This window comes from Thamnophis elegans, chromosome 13 (assembly GCF_009769535.1).
Source record: "Thamnophis elegans isolate rThaEle1 chromosome 13, rThaEle1.pri, whole genome shotgun sequence".
NCBI lineage: Eukaryota > Metazoa > Chordata > Lepidosauria > Squamata > Colubridae > Thamnophis > Thamnophis elegans.
Window position 1 is genome coordinate 4,234,857 of NC_045553.1, and position 20,214 is coordinate 4,255,070.

Genomic DNA, 20,214 nt, shown 5'->3' on the forward strand with positions numbered 1-20,214 from the left:
TGCCTTGGAGAATAGTTTGACTCCCTCTTCTTTATTTATTATATTTATTTATTTATTTATTTATTTATTTATTTATTAGACTTATATACTGCTTCATAGGGCTTTCAGCCCTCTCTAAGGGGTTTACAGATTTTTTAGCAAATTGAGTCAGCAACTTGCCCCCACAGTCGGGGCCTCATTTCACCCACCTCGGAAGGATGGAAGGCTGAGTCGACCTTGAGCCGGTGAGATTTGAACCGCTGAACTGCAGATCACAGTCAGCTAAAGTGGCCTGCAGTACTGCACCCTAACCACTACGCCACTTCGGCTTCTTTGTGGCAGCCCCTGAGATATTGGAAGACTGCTATCCTGTCTCCCCTAGTCCTTCTTCTCATTAAACTAGACACCCCCAATTCCTGCAACTGTTCTCTATTTAATAATCTTCCACCCATTGCTTCTTGTTCTACCCTTGGGTGCTTTGGAGAATAGCTTGACTCCCTCTTCTTTGGGGCAACCCTTGAGATATTGGAAGACTGCTATCCTGTCTCCCCTAGTCTTTCTTTTCATTAAACTAGACATACCCAATTCCTGCAACCGTTCTTCATATGTTTTAGCCTCCAGTCCCCTAATCCTCTTTGTTGCTCTTCTCTGCACTCTCTCTCAACATTTTTTTAATATCGTGGCAACTAAAACTGGATCCGATTTTTTTTGTCTTGCTTGAGCTGAGAATAGAACTTTATTTGATGGTTAATCAACAACCTTCCCTATTTAAGAGAACAGTTCCATAGAGCATGTGCAAACAGCTTTCCCTCTGATCTGGTTTTTACATGAGGGAGAGAATCAAGGATGTCAGAATGAGGAGGAGGAAGAAGAAAAAACCCCAGAATTTTACCAATCGGGCCATCTTTCGCCTCCCAAATAAAATGAAAAGACCTTTGATGTTCAAAAGGAAGAGAGAGAGAGAGAGAGAGAAGCTGCCTTCCCAATTGGTACCCAACTCCCTCCAGGAAGAAATATTATTTTGAGCTACAGAGAAGAGGGGATGGCAGAGTGAGAGAAAAAGAGAGAAATAAAACAAACCAGAATTGTAGCAGTTGGGCCACTTTTTGCCTCTCAAATAAAATGAAAAGAGCTTTGAAGCTCCAAAGAAAGAGAAAAGCAGGCAGCCCAGTCAGTACACCCCTCCTTACAAGAAGATAATACTATTTTAGCTATTTTAATCTTTCTGTTGGGAGGTTTATAGGCTGCTCCGAGCCAGGGGGAGAACAGAAGAGGCAATAAATAAAGAAAAAGAAAAGAAAAAGAAATAAAGAGCTAAAAGAACGACTTGAGAGGAGAGCTGCCCGGACAGGGCTTGAGGAAGGGATGAGGCATCTAAGGGAAAATGATGGCGGGTCAAAATGGCTTCCTTTTCCCGCCCAAATCCCCTCAGAGCTTTTTGAAAAGTTAGCCTTATTTTCTTTATTTTATTATTTGTAATAAATAGATATTCAAAGGAGATATTTCTCTACCACTGCCTCCCCCTTAAACTACTGTTTAAAAAGAGCCCTTCGTTCTTAAATTATTATTATAACGTATATTTTCTCTTCAATTGGCTATTCCTTAAATTATTAAGAAGAGCTTTTTTTTTATAATAACAGCTCACAAATACAAAAGCTGGGTAGGATCTGAAAGAAGAAAAATAATAATATTTTGTGCGCTTCATTCACTAAAAAAAAACCGGAACGTTTTGCCTTTTCCCACCCAAATTTTTATCCTGCTTCAGCTGAAAATAGAGCTTCGCCTGAGGCTGAACCAAACAGAAGTGGGGAAAGAAAAAGAGAAACAAAACAAAACAAAGCAGAATTTTACCAATTTGGGCCACTTTTTGCCTCCCAAATAAAATGAAAAGAGCTTTGATGCTCCAAAGAGAGAGAAAAAGCAGGCAGCCCAGTCAGAACACAACTCCCTACGAGAGGAAATATTATTTTAGCTATTTTAATCTGTGTTTTGGGAGCTTTATAGGCTGCTCTGAACCAGGGGGGAGAACAGAAGAGGCAATAAATAAAAAGAAATATAAGAAAATGAAATAAAAGGGCTAAAAAGGCGCCTGAGAGGATAGTTGCCCAGGCAGGGATGGAGGAATGAGGTGCCTGAGGGGGAAATGATGGGGGGATCAAAATGGCCTCCCTCTTCCCGCCAAAATCCCCTCAGAGCTTTTTTAAGAGCTTAAGTTACTCTTATTTTTTCCATCTTATTACGTGTAATAAATTGATAGTCAAAGGAGCTTTTTCTCTACCATTTGAATTATTGTTAAAAAGAGTCTTGGGTTCTTCAGCTCCCTGTTGCCTAAATTATTGCTATGAAGTATATTTTCTCTTCAATTCAGTTATTCTGAAGAAGAGCTTTTTCTCTTCCATTGCCTGTCCTTTAAACTATTACTAAAAATGACTTGTCTGTTGTGTTGATTTAAAAACAAATCAGGGCATACCATGCATTGCTTTAAAAATCAAATGGAAAACACGTCAAATTATATTCAGTTAGATTTATTTTCAGCCATAATGTCTTTTTTTGTCTTTGTCTTTTTCTTTATTTTGGCCTTTAAATGTTTTGAAACAAATGTTTAAACCTTTAAAACAATAATAAAAACAAAAAAACCCCCTCAAAACTGAGACAGTGCATTTTTAATGTTCTGACAATTTTTTCCCCTTGACTCATGTTTTATATTCAGGCTACACTGTCCTTTTCTATTGTCTTCTGATACATTTTATCCAGCAATTTATTTAGTCCCTTAAATGTTTTTTAAAAAATCTTTTTAAAATATAAATTTTTTAAAAATCTTTTAAAAGATTTAAAAGGTTAAAAAAAAGACATAAAAGCAAAAATGCATCAAGAACAGCAATGCATAAAATGCAGAGTTTGAAAGGAGAAAAATTCAGAGATATTTCAGAGGCAGAATCTGGGGACGAAAGAAAATCATATTCAGGAGGGTGCTGATGGCAATTTGTGCTCATCACACATGATCAGATCAAAGGATAAGCTGGATGCACGTTGTTTGGATGTAAAAATTATATCAAACATAGAACTGTCTCGTCTTCCTTTAGGTTGTGACCCAAAAGCCAGCTCTCTAAATTAATATGGCTACTGCCCAAATCATGCACAACAGCCAGAAGCGTAAAACCTTGAAGGTATGAAACTCCCGACGAACAAAATGGTTAGGAAAGAAAATTGGGGATTTGCTTTTGAATTTGCTTTCTTAACAGACACGCAACTCATTTTTGTCTGGCGCAGGAAACGGCCCTCTTTCCAAGCCGAATTGCTTCTCAGCAAGAGTCCCTGATTCTGGTGAAAAGGCTGCTTGCAGTTTCAATTTCCTGCATCAGTTATTTGCGAGGTCTCTTCCCGGAAAGCTCTTATGGAACCTGCTATTTAGAGGGTAACCATGTTTGCTGTCTTAACTCCCGTATCTGAGATTGCTGGGGAGCAAGAACGGGCCAGCTGTTTGCCTACCTCCAGGCGCAGTGGTTAAATGCAGCACTGCAGGCTACTTCAGCTGACTGCAGTTCTGCAATTCGGCTGTTCAAATCTCACCGGCTCAGGGTTGACTCAGCCTTCCATCCTTCCGAGGTGGGTAAAATGAGAACCCGGATTGTTGTTGGGGGCAATATGCTGACTCTGTAAACCGCTTAGAGAGGGCTGAAAGCCCTATGAAGCGGTATATAAGTCTAACTGCTATTGCTATTTTGGCAGAAGTTACAATGGTACTGAAGAAAGTGATTTATGACTATGTTTCACAACTGTTGCAATGCAGTAATCCAAATTTGGACGCTCGTATTTATGATAGTTGCAATGTACATTTGACTCCCAGGAAAGCATTGACAGCTGGTGGGGCAGTTCTTAGCAAAGGGAGAACTATAAATTATGTAGGCAGTCCTAGTTTCGGTTCCACCACAAAACCGCGGACAAAATCGCGGTCGCCGAAAGCCCGCATTTGACGTCATCACAGCGCGACGAAAACATCGCGCTGTGATCGAAAAATGTAAAAATAAAGCGAAAACCTTACCCTAACCCCCCCAAACCTAACCCTAAACCTAACCCTTAACCTAACCCTAAATCTAACCCTAAACCTAACCGTTAACGTAACGCTAAACCTAACGCTAACCCTTAACCTAACGCTAAACGTAACTCTAACGCTCTAAACCTAACCCTAACCCTTAACCTAACCCTAACCCTAAACCTAAACCTAACCCTTACCTTTATGTGAATCGGCTTGCTTTAATTTTATTTTTATTTCAATTTTTAATTTTTTTCGTCGCGCTGTGATGATGTCAAATGTGCGCTTTCGTCGATCGCGCTTTTGTGGACCGCGGTTTTGACGGGTCACGCTAGTTTCTACGTAGCCTGACTCTTGACTTCATTGTGCCCAGATGACCTTTAATGGCATCAAGGGAATCAACCATTAATCACAAACTATGCTGAAAGAAAATAAGCTCAAACTACAATAATAATCCACCTGTCTTCATTTATTTGGATTTAGTTGTTTAGCCCAAGATATGTTGAACCAATTTCATAATACACAAGTGCAAACCTGAGAGTTGTGGAAAAAGGGGGAACCAGAGATAATATATTTTGTTAATTATGAAGAAAATAATTACAGCAAGCCAGACATTTCTTTATTCAAAGTATGCAGAGGCACAGAAATTATTTTTTAAATCAATCATTATTGGACAAATTACGAGAAAAAATTAATTTCACACCCATTTATATAGCTGGAAGTAGTCTATTAAGAATCACTTTTAATTGAGAGAATAAAAGTTGCCAGACATCACTACAGGTATTCAAATGATAAAAATGAGAATTGAATGCCATAATACCAAGCACTTTGAATATAGAGCATTACCCGAGGGTTGTGGAAAGCCAGAGATATTATCTTTACTGTTAAATAATTTTGTATTTGTGTTCTTCATTTTTTAGTGATCAGCTGTTAATTGCTACAGTTTTCCTCTTAGAGAAGAATACCCATCATAAACCAAAGATTTATCCAGGGAAGCTCCTTTAGAATTGTAAGAACCAGCCTTCTCTTCTCTGTCCACAAGGCAGACATCCTCCTGACACCACCTGCAGAAAGAAGAGAGGAGAAAGCCTTCTACCTTCAAATTAAGACTGGATTTCCCAGTTTCAGACCCTGTCTATCTCAATGTTGCTTCCTATTGCTATGATTGAAAGGTGACGGCAGCTCTTGGCTACCAAGGCAGGTCTGTGACAATCAACATCCAATTGGAGTACATAGCAGAAAGCTTTGACAGCATCTGCCTTGCGGCCAGTGTGCACGAACCCTGTCACTCAATTAAATGGCCTTTGCACATATTTGCCCCGGCTCATGCAGGTGAGGATGTGCGTTTCCCAAGTTAATATATACAATCTTTTGGGTTTCTCAGTCTTTGCTTTGCTATTAGATGTAATGGATACCTCTGAGCAGCGTAGATGTTTGTGGCTGATGCGCCAGCCCTGGCGGCATGCTCCAGTAGAAGGACTCCTGTGGGAATTAAGGACATAGTTTATGGACATTTCCGATTCATCTTCCTAATGAGATCTACCCTGTATCCTGAATCGGCTCTACACTTGACCACATGGGGAATTCTCCACTGTAGGGAATAATTTGCAAGCTCCCTTTAAAGTCTTCTGATTAATCCCCATTAGCGGCATTTCAGGAACCACTTTCCCCTAAAGAAAGGTCTTCCTGCTTCTTCTTTTGCCACTGCGAAGCTTGGATTTGGGAGAACAGTTGACAGCATGAGCTATGGAACTAGGAAAGAATCCTGAGCCTGTTAAAGAATCAGAAGCATGCCTAGGAAGGGGAAATATCAGGATGCCTAGGAAGGTGATGCAACAGCTAAAGGCGACAAATGAAAGGAAGGCAGTCTAGGCATGGGTGAGCTCCTGACTTAAAACTCCTGGGGTTGCACAAAAACAGGGCATCCCATTTATAGAAGAGAAGACTAATTTTGTTGATGTTAAATTTAAACCCATCTGTGGGTTTTCCTGCCCCCTTGATCAATTCAGTCTTGCACTGTTATCTTTGGTGTTTTTAGATTTCTAACATTACCATACACCATTGCCACCTTCAGTGCTGCACATATCACCGGCTAGTTTTGCTGATGCTCTAATTAGTCTGCTTGGCAACAGTTGTGGAGCTTAAGACTTCCGACTTCTGTCTGCTCCATCACTGCAATGAGCCTCTTTCTGCCTACATCTTTTTGTGTTTGTGTGTGTGTGTGTGTGTGTGTGTACAGAATCTTTTTTAAGCATTCATTCAAACTCTGAATGCTGGGTTGTTTTAGAGGATTATCATTCAAAGTCTTTCTGAGCAACGTTCAACAATCTGAGAAGACTTTATGGTAAAGAAGCAAAAGATTTTGAGGCAATTCTTTCCCTACCTTCATAGATCCATGCCAGAGTATAGGCAAAGTCTCTCGCTGCCAGCTGCCAGCCAGCTTCTCCCTTTGAGTCCGTTCTTCGAACAAACTGCTTGAGTTTTTGCAGATTATTCTGAATTATTTGCACAGAAGCCTGCAGTTCGGACTGCTGGGTAGCTGCCTCCAACTTGGCCTGCAAGGAACCCCCCAAGTCACAGAAAAAAACACACATAATAACTCACACTACTTTTGGCAAGCAAACGAGGTTACTCAGCTGCTACTTCTTTGAAGATAGGATACTCTATTCCCACCAAGAGTGTTGCAAAAAAAAATAAGGATAGGTTTAGTGACACCTCCAAATGAACTGGTGACCTAAGCACCTGTGGAGAAGAGTGTCACAGCTTTGCTCAGGCTAAGGACTGTGCTGGTCTTTTGAGGGTTACGTACCCAAAATTGTGGTTGAGACTACCAGAACTCATCTTAAATGTTGTTATGGAATTGTAATTTTCAGAGGTCTCTGGATGCTTTAGACTTAAGATCCCTGAATTGGTTTCTACTTTGGCAGATGGTTACATTTTTCACCCTGAATGTGGGCAAAATAAGTAGTGCGGTAAATTTGGACTGTGCTACTTAAAAAATTATTTTCTGTTAGCTATGAACAAGATGAATAAACCGCAAACTACAGCGAAGTGAGTTCTGAAGGGGCAATAGCAGCACATCAATATTTATAAAGACCGTCTCCGTTTACATGAGGCCAAGTGAGCCTGTTGCTCCTACCAGGCACATCCCAAATTTTAACATTTATAGGTGGTGTGACAAACTCAGGTATTGGTGCCAACCTGGGCAGTGCAGAAAAAGACATCCAGCACTTTTCCTTGGCTCTTGAGAATGCAGCGCAGAACATCCAGGGACAGGACGTTGGTGGTTCCCTCCCAGATTGGTAGCACCTGGTGGCGAAAGAGAGGCAGAGCTCAAGCAGCAGATTTTTTCCCACATTTCTATGAATGTATGTGTTATTCTCACTAGAATTGCTTAAAAGTAACAACAGATGTCAGTCATGACTTTACAAATGTACCCTTGAACACTTTTCCTTGTAAATGGGTTTGTTTCCAAATATTTGGAACATCTCCAAGAATTACAGCATGCCCCCGTTGTTTTTTTCAAAGACAAATGTTCAGTTTAAAGGACATTTTATTTCCTTTAAAAGGCACTTTCTCAGTATTCAGAGGCCTGAATTACTCCCCCCCCCCCTTTTCTTCATGATCTCAGAACTCTGTGATAACAAAATTTATGTCAGGATGAAAAAGTGAAACAAAGGAACTAAGGTGTAAATTTCTCTGTGCTTTTCCTCCCTAAAATAGCAGCTGGCTACAAGAAAGTAGAGAAGGAGTAAAAAAAAAGAAAAGTCCAGTGCTTCTTTACCTGGGTATCCCGAAAAAAAACAGGCAGTCCTGTGTCTTCCATGAAGCCCTGTCCTCCGAAACACTCCAAGCCTTCCGAGGTCACAGCGATAGCCTGAAACACAAACTGACTAGTTTACACATCTGACAAATATGCCAGGCTGAGAGAAGGACAAACAACAGTCCACTAAATAAATGTTTCAATATTTTTGCTTTTGTGCATTTGATCCTCAAGCACTGATAAAACATCTCAGCCACATTTATTTGAGGATTCGGGGGCCTGTCTGCTTATGGTCATCTGCCAAATCAAATAACCAAGAACCCAGTAGCTCCTCTTCTGATAAAGCCATTTCACTCAAAGGCATCTACCTTCATTGATTTGTGACAAAAAACTGATGCCTCTGAATAAACGTCATTAGGGGAAGAGGGGCTGATAATGATTCCGGATTCTTTGATCCCGTAGATTCAATGGCCCTGAATAGGCACCTCTTTGCCAGTTGTATCGGGACTCTTTCCCCCTTCGCTAAAATGCGTGTGTGCGTGGCCAGCACATGACACATCCGGCCCATGGGCTGGGAGTTTGACAGCCCTGCCGTAGACTCAATGGCCAAACAGCCTGGTCAAGAATATAACAGCCTGCGCAGATGTTTCCTCCCCTCATCCCCTATTAATATCTGGCCTCTTTGCCAGTCGTGGAGACCGCTTATCCATGGCATCAAACTGAGTGTGACCTGCTTTGCCGTATAAAGTTTAGCGAGAGGGGTGAGCAGCCTCAGCATGTGCTTCTCCTGCTCCGTCGCCTTCTTCGTTTCTTCCAGGCCAAGCAGTCTCGCCAGCTCCATCGCCAGGAGGAACGCTGCTTGGCTTTGCACCTGCAGAAGTGGGAAGGGAGTTCAACTACCTGGAGCAATAATCACATGGCAAACTACAAAGCACGATTTGCGGGTGGCAATGGCAGTTTCCCTGTGTGTGGCAAGTTCCTGGACAAATCCCTGCAGTTCTCTTGGAAAGATTTTTGGAAGTGATTTGCCCTTGAGTGATGCTGCTTCCTAGTGCCCAAGGTCATCCCGCTGGCTTTTCGACTTCAGGTCAGACTAGAACTCCCCATTTCCACTACAGCAAACTGCCTCTCCTTCCCTAGTAGGTTAAACTTTCTGAATCTTACATGCTTCATCCTGTTGTTAAAGTTCTCCAGTTGTATGCTACTTTCCCTACGCTGACATTTGATTCTAAATGATAGTAGGAGAACGTGCTGGAATCTTTCCCAAGTGCCCCTGGCCCAAGAGGCCATGTGCTCACCTCCATTCGTGCCAGAGTTTGCATATGCAAAGGGTGATCCTTGAGGGGTTTTCCAAAGGCTTCCCTTTTGGTGGTGTAATCCCGTGCCAGGTCAACAATTCTATGGATGGGAGCAAAGCCAGGCACAGGCATTAACTTTCTGCTATTTCCCAGAATTTAATTTCATTCTTTAATTAAAACAAAAAGTCAGGGAATCAGTATGTAATATTATATACTCGAGGGATATAACATTAATATAATAAAAATGCCAGAAACTTCTTCCTCTGTCACTCCAACTTCTAGGCAGCAAAATGATTTCCATTTCTCTTTATACAGACTAAAGAAACAACCCCTCCACTCAAGAACATGCTGCCAATATTGGAGAGCAAAATGGGTATTTTCCTTGGCATATATATATATATATTTTGCTTAACACAAAGTTTGCAGATAGGTGCATGAAGATGTCGAAACGCTTAATACACCTGAGTAATCCTCTATGGTCGGCAGGAAGTTGGCCAACAGGTGATGTCACCATATCTCTAGCAGTTTGAAAATTTAGGACATGCCAAACTACATTTTCCAATTGTTCACACTGATTTAAGTTTGCATAATTATCCTTGCGATAACAGTACAGCTGAATTGCTTTTAATTTTGCCCAGATATAGTTTTTCCTAGTTGCTTCTACTACTCAGTCTTGAAAATCACCTTCTCATACTTGCTGCTGCAGACACAGTATTATAGATCCTAGTGATGTTCATCATATTGACAATGTAATGTATCCCCTGGCCTTCTGGAGTGATCTGAAAGCAATGAGTTACAGATTCAAATTATTTGATTTGGTTCTCCTTAAAAACTAAAATGCAATTAAACGGGCAACATTGGTACATTTACAAAAAACAAAATTTTCAGGATTTGAGAAAGAGAAGAGAATTTGAAGCAAACTACTAGAAAGACCGGACCTACAAACCAACATTTCAATTTAAATAACTAATTCTAAAAATGTACAAAGTCTGCAGATCAGAGGGACCATAAAGCTGAGTAACACAATTCAAGCAAAGCAGCAACATAAGATGCTAAAACCATGTTTGTGATTGAATGCTCCGAAGAGGCCTGTTGTACCATCCTCTGGGGTCTAAAGCTTTTTGAACAATTGTTCAGAAGTCTCAAGCTTTTTTTCCCCCTGCTAAAAGTTTTAAAAACAACAGAAATCATTTGAAGCAAACTGCACCAGACACTAGAGGTGAGCCCCTGCGTAGCTTTTCCACCTGCTGGTATAAATCCATATGCTAGCTGGGGAATTCTGGGAACTGAAGTCTACATATTCCAAAATGGCCAAGCCGGAAAACACTGGTCTAAGTCAACCCCGCCATCTTGCTGATTCTCTCCTTTCAAAATTAGCAGCCCTCCCTGCCCGACTGCACTCTCTGCACTCAATGTACTGCATGGAGGAAATGCTTTCCTCCGTGGTTCCTACCAGATGTGCTCGAGCTCCATCCAGCAACAGCTCTGCAGTTGGCAACGGCCTCGTGCCCATCTTCTCTTTCAGCCTCTCTATTTTTATGCCATTCAGCTTCCCATCCTCATATGTTTTCAGGTAGAAGAGAGAGAGGCCTCTGGAGCCCTGCCACACAAAAGGTGATAGCGTCAGACCAAATACACCGAGCTGGAATTCGGACATTACACACAACTACTTGCAAGCTGCTGTTTCATATTCCTTGGGTTGGCCTGGGAATCTGACCTGTTTTATCTGCCCATCAGGGCCCACGATCCTTGCCAGGGTCAACGTCATGTCTGAATCAGCCGCTGATGTGAACCATTTGAAACCGTGCAGGCTGTAGGAGCCATCTGGAAGTTCCCGTGCAACAGTTTCTGTTCCACCTCCTGGGGAAAAAAAAGTATTCTTGGGCCACAAATTTCCTCTAAAAGATGATCAAAGACAAGTGATTGATTAGTTAGATTTTGATTCTGCTTTTCATTCATGTGTTTATAGTGACCTTCACAACCCCCTCTTCCTATTTCCCCAGCACAAAGCTGTGAGACTTCTAGAGGTAGTGCCTGCTCAAACAAACCTTTTATTACAGCCAGATCAGATACCAAAGCTTAAAACACCAAAATGCCTTTTAAAAATTATTAATAGTTAGATTAGCTGGCAGCACAATTTCTCTAAAATACGTTGTAAGGTTTCCAGTTTCATCAGGGGTATTAGGGTGATTTCTGTGTGAACAAGGTATCTGATTTTTCTGCCATCTATGATTGCAGAAGAAGAGCATTGACAAATAATCTAGAAGATGATCGCTTGTAGCCATTGTGCAAGTTGTAGTTTATGGACACCCCATTCCCCTTTTTATTGAATAGCATGCATAAAGCAAGCACAAAATTCAAAACATAGCAAAAAAAGAAACCCCACAAAACTTGTCTGGAAAACAAGCCTAACATATGAATGTAACTTCTCTAATGCAGACTGTTGAATAAGTCAGCCTACCCGAATACACTCTTGTTTACTAAACTCTATTATTTCAGAAAGAAAAAATTGGGTCTCCCGTGTTGCACGCCCTTACCAACATCAGAGCCGCCTTTGCGTTCAGTCATCCATTGGCCAGAGATCCAGAATGTCTTGGGGTCACTTGATGTCAAATGAGCATAGGCTTCCTCCAAGGGTTTTGGGATACCTAAAGACTGTTGGAGTTGCAAGCAAGAGACAAAAGGCAGGTACTGTATATAGATGGGTGCAGAGACGAAATATCTGTCAGCCTGCCTTCAATTCCTATATGAGATGGGTTGGCACGAGCAAGAGGACTAAAAGTACATGGTGGTCACCATCATAATCAGGGGGCCTATTTGCAGCTAGATAGTCAGGATCCCTGGCACAGCAGAGCCATGGGTAAAGTCGCTGAGCAGCAAAGGGAGGCAAGGGAGCTTCTCCAGATATACTGCACCCACAGCTCTGAAGGGTCATGGCCTACGGCAAGCTCAGAGGAGGACAATCACCAAGGCCTTTGTACCACATGGAACATGGCAGAGAGGAACCAGGCCAGAATCAATTCCTGCTAGCACACAATGTTCTGAGCTGGATTAACCCAGGCAGCCACCCAGCCAGGGGCCCCAATGCTTCCTTCTAAGGCCTTGGGTTGCTCTCCTGCGTGGCTCTTTAGGACTAATGAATGCTAGAGGAATTGGAGTAAACAGCTGCAGCCCGGGCTATAACATCTCTCTGGTGGAGGCTTTCTGATGCCTGGAAGTGATCCCTTATAGGCTAGCTTGACAATTATTCTTGTGCCTTCAGTTCTGGGTGCTTCACCCATTCGCTGCCTCATCCTTGTCTAGCCTTGTATCTGCAGAAAGTCAACCGGGGCTCAGACCAGCCTGGCCTTTGACTTCTGGGTGTAGTATGTCTCTCTCAGCAAATCAGGGTGTGCAATCACACTTCTGCCAACCCCACCCACAGTAGCAAGAGATACACAGCAGTTGAAGGATGCTGTGGTCCAAACAGCTCTTCTATTCCCCCATGATCTCGGCAGCGAAATATTCACCTCTTCCCTATCAAGACTATTTCGAGATCCTGTTGTTAAGTTGCATCATGAACTGGGGTTTATTTCACAGGCCCAATGTCACTGTATGGGCTCTGGGAATGACAGGACATAATTTATTATTTATATTTATTGAAGAAAATTTAAATGGTCACCCAAGTCATTCTTGATGATTCTGGATGGTTTGCAAAGTAAAATGATCTGGAATTGGAGCCAGATCCTAGGAATGTTGCTTGGGGGCGCGTGGCGGGCAGAATCCAACCATCCTTCAGGGAAATTTTTGGTGGTGTAGATGGAAAGAGCTATGACTATTCAACAGGTACAAAATGGCTGTGACTTTTCAATTTGTTAGCATAAGACAGAGGGGTAGGAGAAACGACGGAGAGATTTTTACAAATGTTACCGAGGACACCCGGAGATTTAAAATAACAAAAGCAGTCACTTAGTTCCCCCTTTGCAACATTAAAGAATTACCTCAATTACTTTTGCTGCTCCGTCAGTCATGGCTAGAGGGCATCCATAGGAAGCAGAAAAGGGTATAAAAATATACATCTTGGCAATCTGATAAACACGGCTGCGAAAAGAAAAATACATAGGTGTACTTGGCATGCCTCCCCAAACTGCCTATGTGGCAGATTTGAAATACTGGAAAAGAAAAAGGACTTCTGAGGAAGCAGTTGGTAATTGAAGTTGACTCCATGGAGAGCAGAGCCCATGACTGCCACTAAATGAGGAAGGAGCCAGCTTCTCAGAATTCCTGTCTGGAATTCTGAACAAGGAGGGGACCTGGGATCGCCCAACATGTATTCTGGATAGCAGCTCCCCACCAGGAGACCAGAAGAGAATAGATTCCCACGGGTTTAGAGCCCTGGGACCCAAGCCATCTTCAGTCAAGCTGTGGTTTGCCAGCTTCACAAGGAGATTGGGTTTGCACCCATCCTTTTTAAATCACGTCTGGAACTGCTGAAGGTTCTTAATATCCAAAAAGCAGTTACCAATTCAGTTTATTGCGGTAGTAGACCAGTACAAGCAGAGTGGTGTGTGTGCGTTCGTGTGTGTGTGTGTGTAAAAGTTATCATAGTAGATGATAAACATTTAAGACAAAGTTAAAATACATTTGTAAAAGACCTAATATCTATAAGTGAGAAGAAGCAGGATGGCCAGGTTTCTATCAATCTTTATTATGGTCACAGACCAGCACAAAAATTAAACATTAAAAGAATGTTACGGAACAGGGAAGTATGTAGTAACATATTACAACTGATGGTAAAATCATCAGTGGTCTGCCTAATTTTAAAGGCAAGCGTAGCAAAACAAGGCTGTGTTCAGGGCTACTATAATATACCAATCCAATAATAGTAGTTGTATATAAAAGAGGCTGGAATTTCAGGGATATTTTATCTGGTACATAAATCTTTATGGAGGAGGCAATACAACAGGACATGAGGGATAGTTTCACAATCTCAGTTCATATGGAATCTGTTTATACTGGCCCTTCAGAACTGCTTGGGCAGAGGATGGCAATATGTTAGGGTCAATACCAGTGGTGGTCATGTGACCAAGTGGATGTAGCTGCACAACTGACTCACACACAATGTAAAAGCAGCTGGACTTCACATAAAATGTCCCCTGCAACAAGCAGGAACCTGACAGACAATCAGGCACAGCTGATCGTCGGGATTTCTTTTTACTTTTTTTAAGCATTTTTTTTTACTACCAGTTCGTAACATTTCACCCCTGGTTAATAACCTCTGAAATTTAGAGATGTTTGTGCAGAGGGCCCTGCCTACTGAAAAAAAATGTACTTGGGTAAAGCAGACAGGTCCTGTTGACCAGAGTCTTTCCAGGACTCATTTCTAACTGGACCATGCAAGCAAGCCAAGCTTCATCTGTGCATGAGTGGGACCTAGATAATGCATGAAATCAGTCCCCACTCTTCCCCACCTTGGGTTCCTGGAATAATTGTTTTCCATGGAACGGTATCCAAAAGGTTGGAGACTGCTGATTTTACGGGTCTAAAGACCAGAATACTTAAATTAAAAAGAAAGGACTATGATTAATTGGTTAAAATATATATTGTTGTTTCTGATGTCTCTTAATGGACTTTAATCAAAGTGGATTTAATCAATTATTATTAAACAAAAAAAACCCACCAACATTAAGCCATGCTAGGAGCCAAGAATATGCAAGAGATAGCCAAGCAGGTTCACATGGCTTTGCATGGCTCCCATAGACCACAGCAGTACCTCCAACAGGAGTATCTCCTTTTGTAACCTTCAGCCACAAGGCTCTCCTCAGCAGAGATGTCCTTCAGCCTCTTCCAGGCTGGGGAGGTGATCACCTGGTCCACACGCTGTCCCCAGGCATCAAAATGCAATAATCTGGGTGGGTTTAGCTCACACTCACGGCCCAAGAAGTCAACTTCATCTCTCACACGAGTTCCGAACCGTTCCAGGTCAACGTTCACCTCGGCAAACACCTACAAGGTCAATGCATAAATATGGAACGTGAAGAGGTGGTGGGACAGGAACCAGAAGGTAGCTTTGAAAGGAGCTAAGTTGAAGAGCTGCTGATTTCTTTCTTATTTGGCCAGTAGTTTCATCCAACTACTTAGCTTGTTTGAAGAAGTTGCTTCTTCAAACAAGCTAAGTTTGTGGTTAGTTCTCAGAACAACCAAGTCGCCTCTCAGTGTCTTTCCTAAAGAACACTCAAAACTTTAGCCTGAGTGGCAATCTAATGCATGATTTGTCTTTGGGCAGCTGGAGGAAAATGTACATTAAATGTACAACTTGTCCTTGAATATTAAACATTTGTTTGACAACAGCTACTGGTGATATGGATGATTTACAGTAGCACCCCTTTGAAGAACGTTGGAGAGGACAACCTTTCACAAGAGGCCTCTCCTACGACTTAAGACCCTGTCAGGAAGGGAGGAAGACTCTGTTTTCTTAATCTTTGGCATTAAAAGGGTGCAAACTGTGCTTGGAAGAGGAATGGAAGATGCTAGAGGATAAAAGCTACCCTTTAGCTGCTAAAGCAAAGGAGCCCCTTTTGCTCTAGTCCCAGGACCAGGGAAGGGTTCCCCCCCTCCAAGTATTTTAATTTCTCCCTTCTTTCTGCTTTTTGCCCCAGCAAGTGCGGGGCAGGCAGCAGTCCCAAATCTGAGACGCAGAAAATTGGAGCTTTCCGACCCGGTTGTCACTCTCCTAGAATCCTCCGGCTGGAAGGGGCCTCGGAGGTCTTCTAGTCCACCCCCTTGCCCGGGCAGGAGTCCTCGTTCATCCATCGAGGCGGTTCCCGCATCCTCCAGTCCCTATCTGATCAAGGGACCTGGCCAGGGGCCGGGGGCTCAGGAGTAAAAGCGGTGGGGAAGGGGCCACGGGCGGAGAAGCGCCGAGCCAGTCCTGCGGCCCCCACCGCCCAGCCCCCGCCTGGCGCTCACCCACCTGGGCAGGCAGATGGGCTCTCAGGTAGCCCTGGAGCAGGGGGTCTTCCAGGTAGGGGTTTCCCATCCGAGGCGCCCCCATCTTTGCCGAGGGGTCTTGGAGCGCTCCGCTGCCTCCCGCTTCCCGCAAAGGCTCCCGCTGGAAAAGTGGCACTGCGACCAGGGAGAGGTTTTGCCCACGCTCCCCTCGCAGGGCGTTCCTGCATGGATTAGGGATAGGCGGGTGCCCCGGGCAGGCGATCGTCACGGTTGAGGGGAGACGCGCGTGCGAGAGAAAAAGACCGCGAGTCTTCGGGCACCTCTTCCATCCCCGGAGCGTTGTCAGTCTCTGCAGTGCCTGTGCAGCGCACGGCCAGCTCCCCGAAGTTCGCCAAAGGAGGAAGCGAAGGGAGGCAAGGCCACCCTTGGAATATCGCGTCCAGGTTTGGTTCCCCACGATGTAAAAAAAAGATGGGGAGACTCTAGAAAGAGTGCAGAAGAGAGCAACCAAGAGGATTAGGGGACTGGAGACTCAAACATACAGAAAACAGTTGCTGGAATTGGGGGTGTCTAGTCTGGTGAAAAGAAGGACTTGGGGGGAGGGGGGCATGATAGCAGGGTTCCAATATTCGAGGGTCTGCCACAGAGAAGAGTTGGGGGTCAACTGCAATAATACATGGGCAAACAATCGATACAAACTCAAGGTCAACCGCTGCAAACTCGATTGCAGAAAATATGACATCAGCCACACCTGGAATGCTCTACCCGACTCCCTTGTTACATCCTCAAACCCCCAAAACTTTAACCTTAGACTTTCTACTGTCGGATCTCACCCCATTCCTAAGAAGTCCGTAAAAGGGGGCCTGCATAAGTGCGCCAGAGTGCCTTCCGTCCCTGTCCTACCGTCCCCATTTATTCCATACCCATTTCCTGTGTTCATGTCCATATTTATACTTATGCCTGTTATCTCGTACATGTTTGACAAGCTAGACAAGTAAGTAAGTAAACAAACAAAAAAACCTATTCTCCAAAGCAAGGGATGGAAAACAACCAAGGAAACCTACACTAAGGTAGCATTTTCCTGACAATTAGAACAATTAACCAGTGGAACAGCTTGCCTCCAGAAGGTCTGAATGTGTTCCAGCACTGGAAGTTTTAAAGAAGCATCAGAAAACCATTTGTCGGAAATGGGATAGGTTTCCCCTTCAGTCAGCTGTTCCACTGATTAATTGTTCTAACTGTCAGGAAACTCCTCCTCAGTTCTAGGTTGCTTCTCTCCTTGATTAGTTTCCACCCATTGTTTCTTGTTCTGCCCTCAGGTGCCTTGGAGAATAGTTTATCTCCATCTTCTTTATTTATTATTTTTATTTATTTATTTATTTATTAGACTTATATACCGCTTCATAGGGCTTTCAGCCCTCTCTAAGGGGTTTACAGATTTTTTAGCAAATTGAGTCAGCAACTTGCCCCCACAGTCTGTCCGGGTCCTCATTTCACCCACCTCGGAAGGATGGAAGGCTGAGTCCACCTTGAGCCGGTGAGATTTGAACCGCTGAACTGCAGATCACAGTCAGCTGAAGTGGCCTGCAGTACTGCACCCTAACCACTACGCCACTTCGGCTTCTTTGTGGCAGCCCCTGAGATATTGGAAGACTGCTATCCTGTCTCCCCTAGTCCTTCTTTTCATTAAACTAGGCATCCCCAATTCCTGCAACTGTTCTCTATTTAATAATCTTCCATCCATTGCTTCTTGTTCTACCCTCGGGTGCTTTGGAGAATAGCTTGACTCCCTCTTCTTTGGGGCAACCCCTGAGATATTGGAAGACTGCTATCCTGTCTCCCCTAGTCCTTCTTTTCATTAAACTAGACACCCCCAATTCCTGCAACTGTTCTCTATTTAATAATCTTCCATCCATTGCTTCTTTTCCTGGCTTTGGGTGTCTTGGAGAATAGCTTGACTCCCTCTTCTTTGGGGCAGCCCCTGAGATATTGGAAGACTGCTGTCATGTCTCCCCTGGGTCCTCCTTCTCATTAAACTAGACACCCCCAATTCCTGCAACTGTTCTCTATTTAATAATCTTCCACCCATTGCTTCTTGTTCTACCCTTGGGTGCTTTGGAGAATAGCTTGACTCCCTCTTCTTTGGGGCAGCCCCTGAGATATTGGAAGACTGCTATCCTGTCTCCCCTAGTCCTTCTTTTCATTAAACTAGACACCCCCAGTTCCTGCAACTGTTCTCTATTTAATAATCTTCCATCCATTGCTTCTTGTTCTACCCTCGGGTGCTTTGGGGAATAGCTTGACTCCCTCTTCTTTGGGGCAGCCCCTGATGAGATATTGGAAGGCTGCTATCCTGTCTCCCCTAGTCCTTCTTCTCATTAAACTAGACACCCCCAATTCCTGCAACTGTTCTCTATTTAATAATCTTCCATCCATTGCTTCTTCTCCTGGCTTTGGGTGTCTTGGAGAATAGCTTGACTCCCTCTTCTTTGGGGCAGCCCCTGAGATATTGGAAGACTGCTATCGTGTCTCCCCTGGTTCTTCTTTTCATTAAACTAGACATACCCAGTTCCTGTAACTGTTCTCTATTTCACTGTTTTTCAACCACTGTGCCGTGGCACACTAGTGTGCCGTGACATAGTGTAAGGTGTGCCGTGGGAGAATTACTTTATATATAGTCAATATAGGCACAGAGTTAAAAATTTTTAACATTTTCTAATGGTGGTGTGCCTCGTGATTTTTTTCATGAAAAAAGTGTGCCTTTGCACAAAAAAGGTTGAAAAACACTGCTCTATTTAATAATCTTCCACCCATTGCTTCTTGTTCTACCCTTGGGTGCTTTGGAGAATAGCTTGACTCCCTCTTCTTTGGGGCAACCCTTGAGATATTGGAAGACTGCTATCCTGTCTCCCCTGGTTCTTCTTTTCATTAAACTAGACATACCCAGTTCCTGCAACCGTTCTTCCTATGTTTTAGCCTCCAGTCCCCTAATCCTCTTTGTTGCTCTTCTCTGCACTCTCTCTCAACATTTTTTTAATATCGCAGCAACTAAAACTGGATCTGATTTTTTTTTTGTCTTGCTTGAGCTGAGAATAGAACTTTATTTGATGGTTAATCAACAACCTTCCCTATTTAAGAGAACAGTTCCATAGAGCATGTGCAAACAGCTTTCCCTCTGATCTGGTTTTTACATGAGGGAGAGAATCAAGGATGTCAGAATGAGGAGGAGGAAGAAGAAGAAACCCCAGAATTTTACCAATCGGGCCATCTTTCGCCTCCCAAATAAAATGAAAAGACCTTTGATGTTCAAAAGGAAGAGAGAGAGAGAGAGAGAGAAGCTGCCTTCCCAATTGGTACCCAACTCCCTCCAGGAAGAAATATTGTTTTGAGCTACAGAGAAGAGGGGATGGCAGAGTGAGAGAAAAAGAGAGAAATAAAACAAACCAGAATTGTAGCAGTTGGGCCACTTTTTGCCTCTCAAATAAAACGAAAAGAGCTTTGAAGCTCCAAAGAAAGAGAAAAGCGGGCAGCCCAGTCAGTACACCCCTCCTTACAAGAAGATAATACTATTTTAGCTATTTTAATCTTTCTGTTGGGAGGTTTATAGGCTGCTCCGAGCCAGGGGGAGAACAGAAGAGGCAATAAATAAAGAAAAAGAAAAGAAAAAGAAATAAAGAGCTAAAAGAACGACTTGAGAGGAGAGCTGCCTGGACAGGGCTTGAGGAAGGGATGAGGCATCTAAGGGAAAATGATGGCGGGTCAAAATGGCTTCCTTTTCCCACCAAAATCCCCTCAGAGCTTTTTGAAAAGTTAGCCTTATTTTCTTTATTTTATTATTTGTAATAAATAGATATTCAAAGGAGATATTTCTCTACCACTGCCTCCCCCTTAAACTATTGTTTAAAAAGAGCCCTTCGTTCTTAAATTATTATTATAACGTATATTTTCTCTTCAATTGGCTATTCCTTAAATTATTAAGAAGAGCTTTTTTTTTATAATAACAGCTCACAAATACAAAAGCTGGGTAGGATCTGAAAGAAGAAAAATAATAATATTTTGTGCGCTTCATTCACTAAACGAAACGTTTTGCCTTTTCCCACCCAAATTTTTATCTTGCTTCAGCTGAAAATAGAGATTCGCCTGAGGCTGAACCAAACAGAAGTGGGGAAAGAAAAAGGGGAAAAAAAACAAAACAGAATTTTACCAATTTG

General features: G+C 42.9%; 1 protein-coding gene across 1 annotated transcript; it reads right to left on the bottom strand.

Annotated features, from left to right (window-relative positions):
- Positions 1-4,460: 4,460 nt before the first annotated feature.
- Positions 4,461-16,960, bottom strand: LOC116516451 (acyl-CoA dehydrogenase family member 11-like). The gene is made up of 15 exons (XM_032228934.1): positions 16,837-16,960; positions 16,026-16,485; positions 14,826-15,058; positions 13,054-13,153; positions 11,611-11,728; positions 10,791-10,933; positions 10,527-10,673; positions 9,758-9,852; positions 9,074-9,173; positions 8,506-8,646; positions 7,797-7,889; positions 7,214-7,321; positions 6,396-6,567; positions 5,428-5,494; positions 4,461-5,076 (listed from the first exon to the last, which is right to left on the bottom strand). The coding sequence occupies exons 1-15, from the start codon at positions 16,947-16,949 to the stop codon at positions 4,950-4,952; spliced, it is 2,217 nt and encodes a 738-aa protein (XP_032084825.1). The 5' UTR covers positions 16,950-16,960; the 3' UTR covers positions 4,461-4,949.
- Between the last annotated feature and the right edge of the window lie 3,254 nt (positions 16,961-20,214).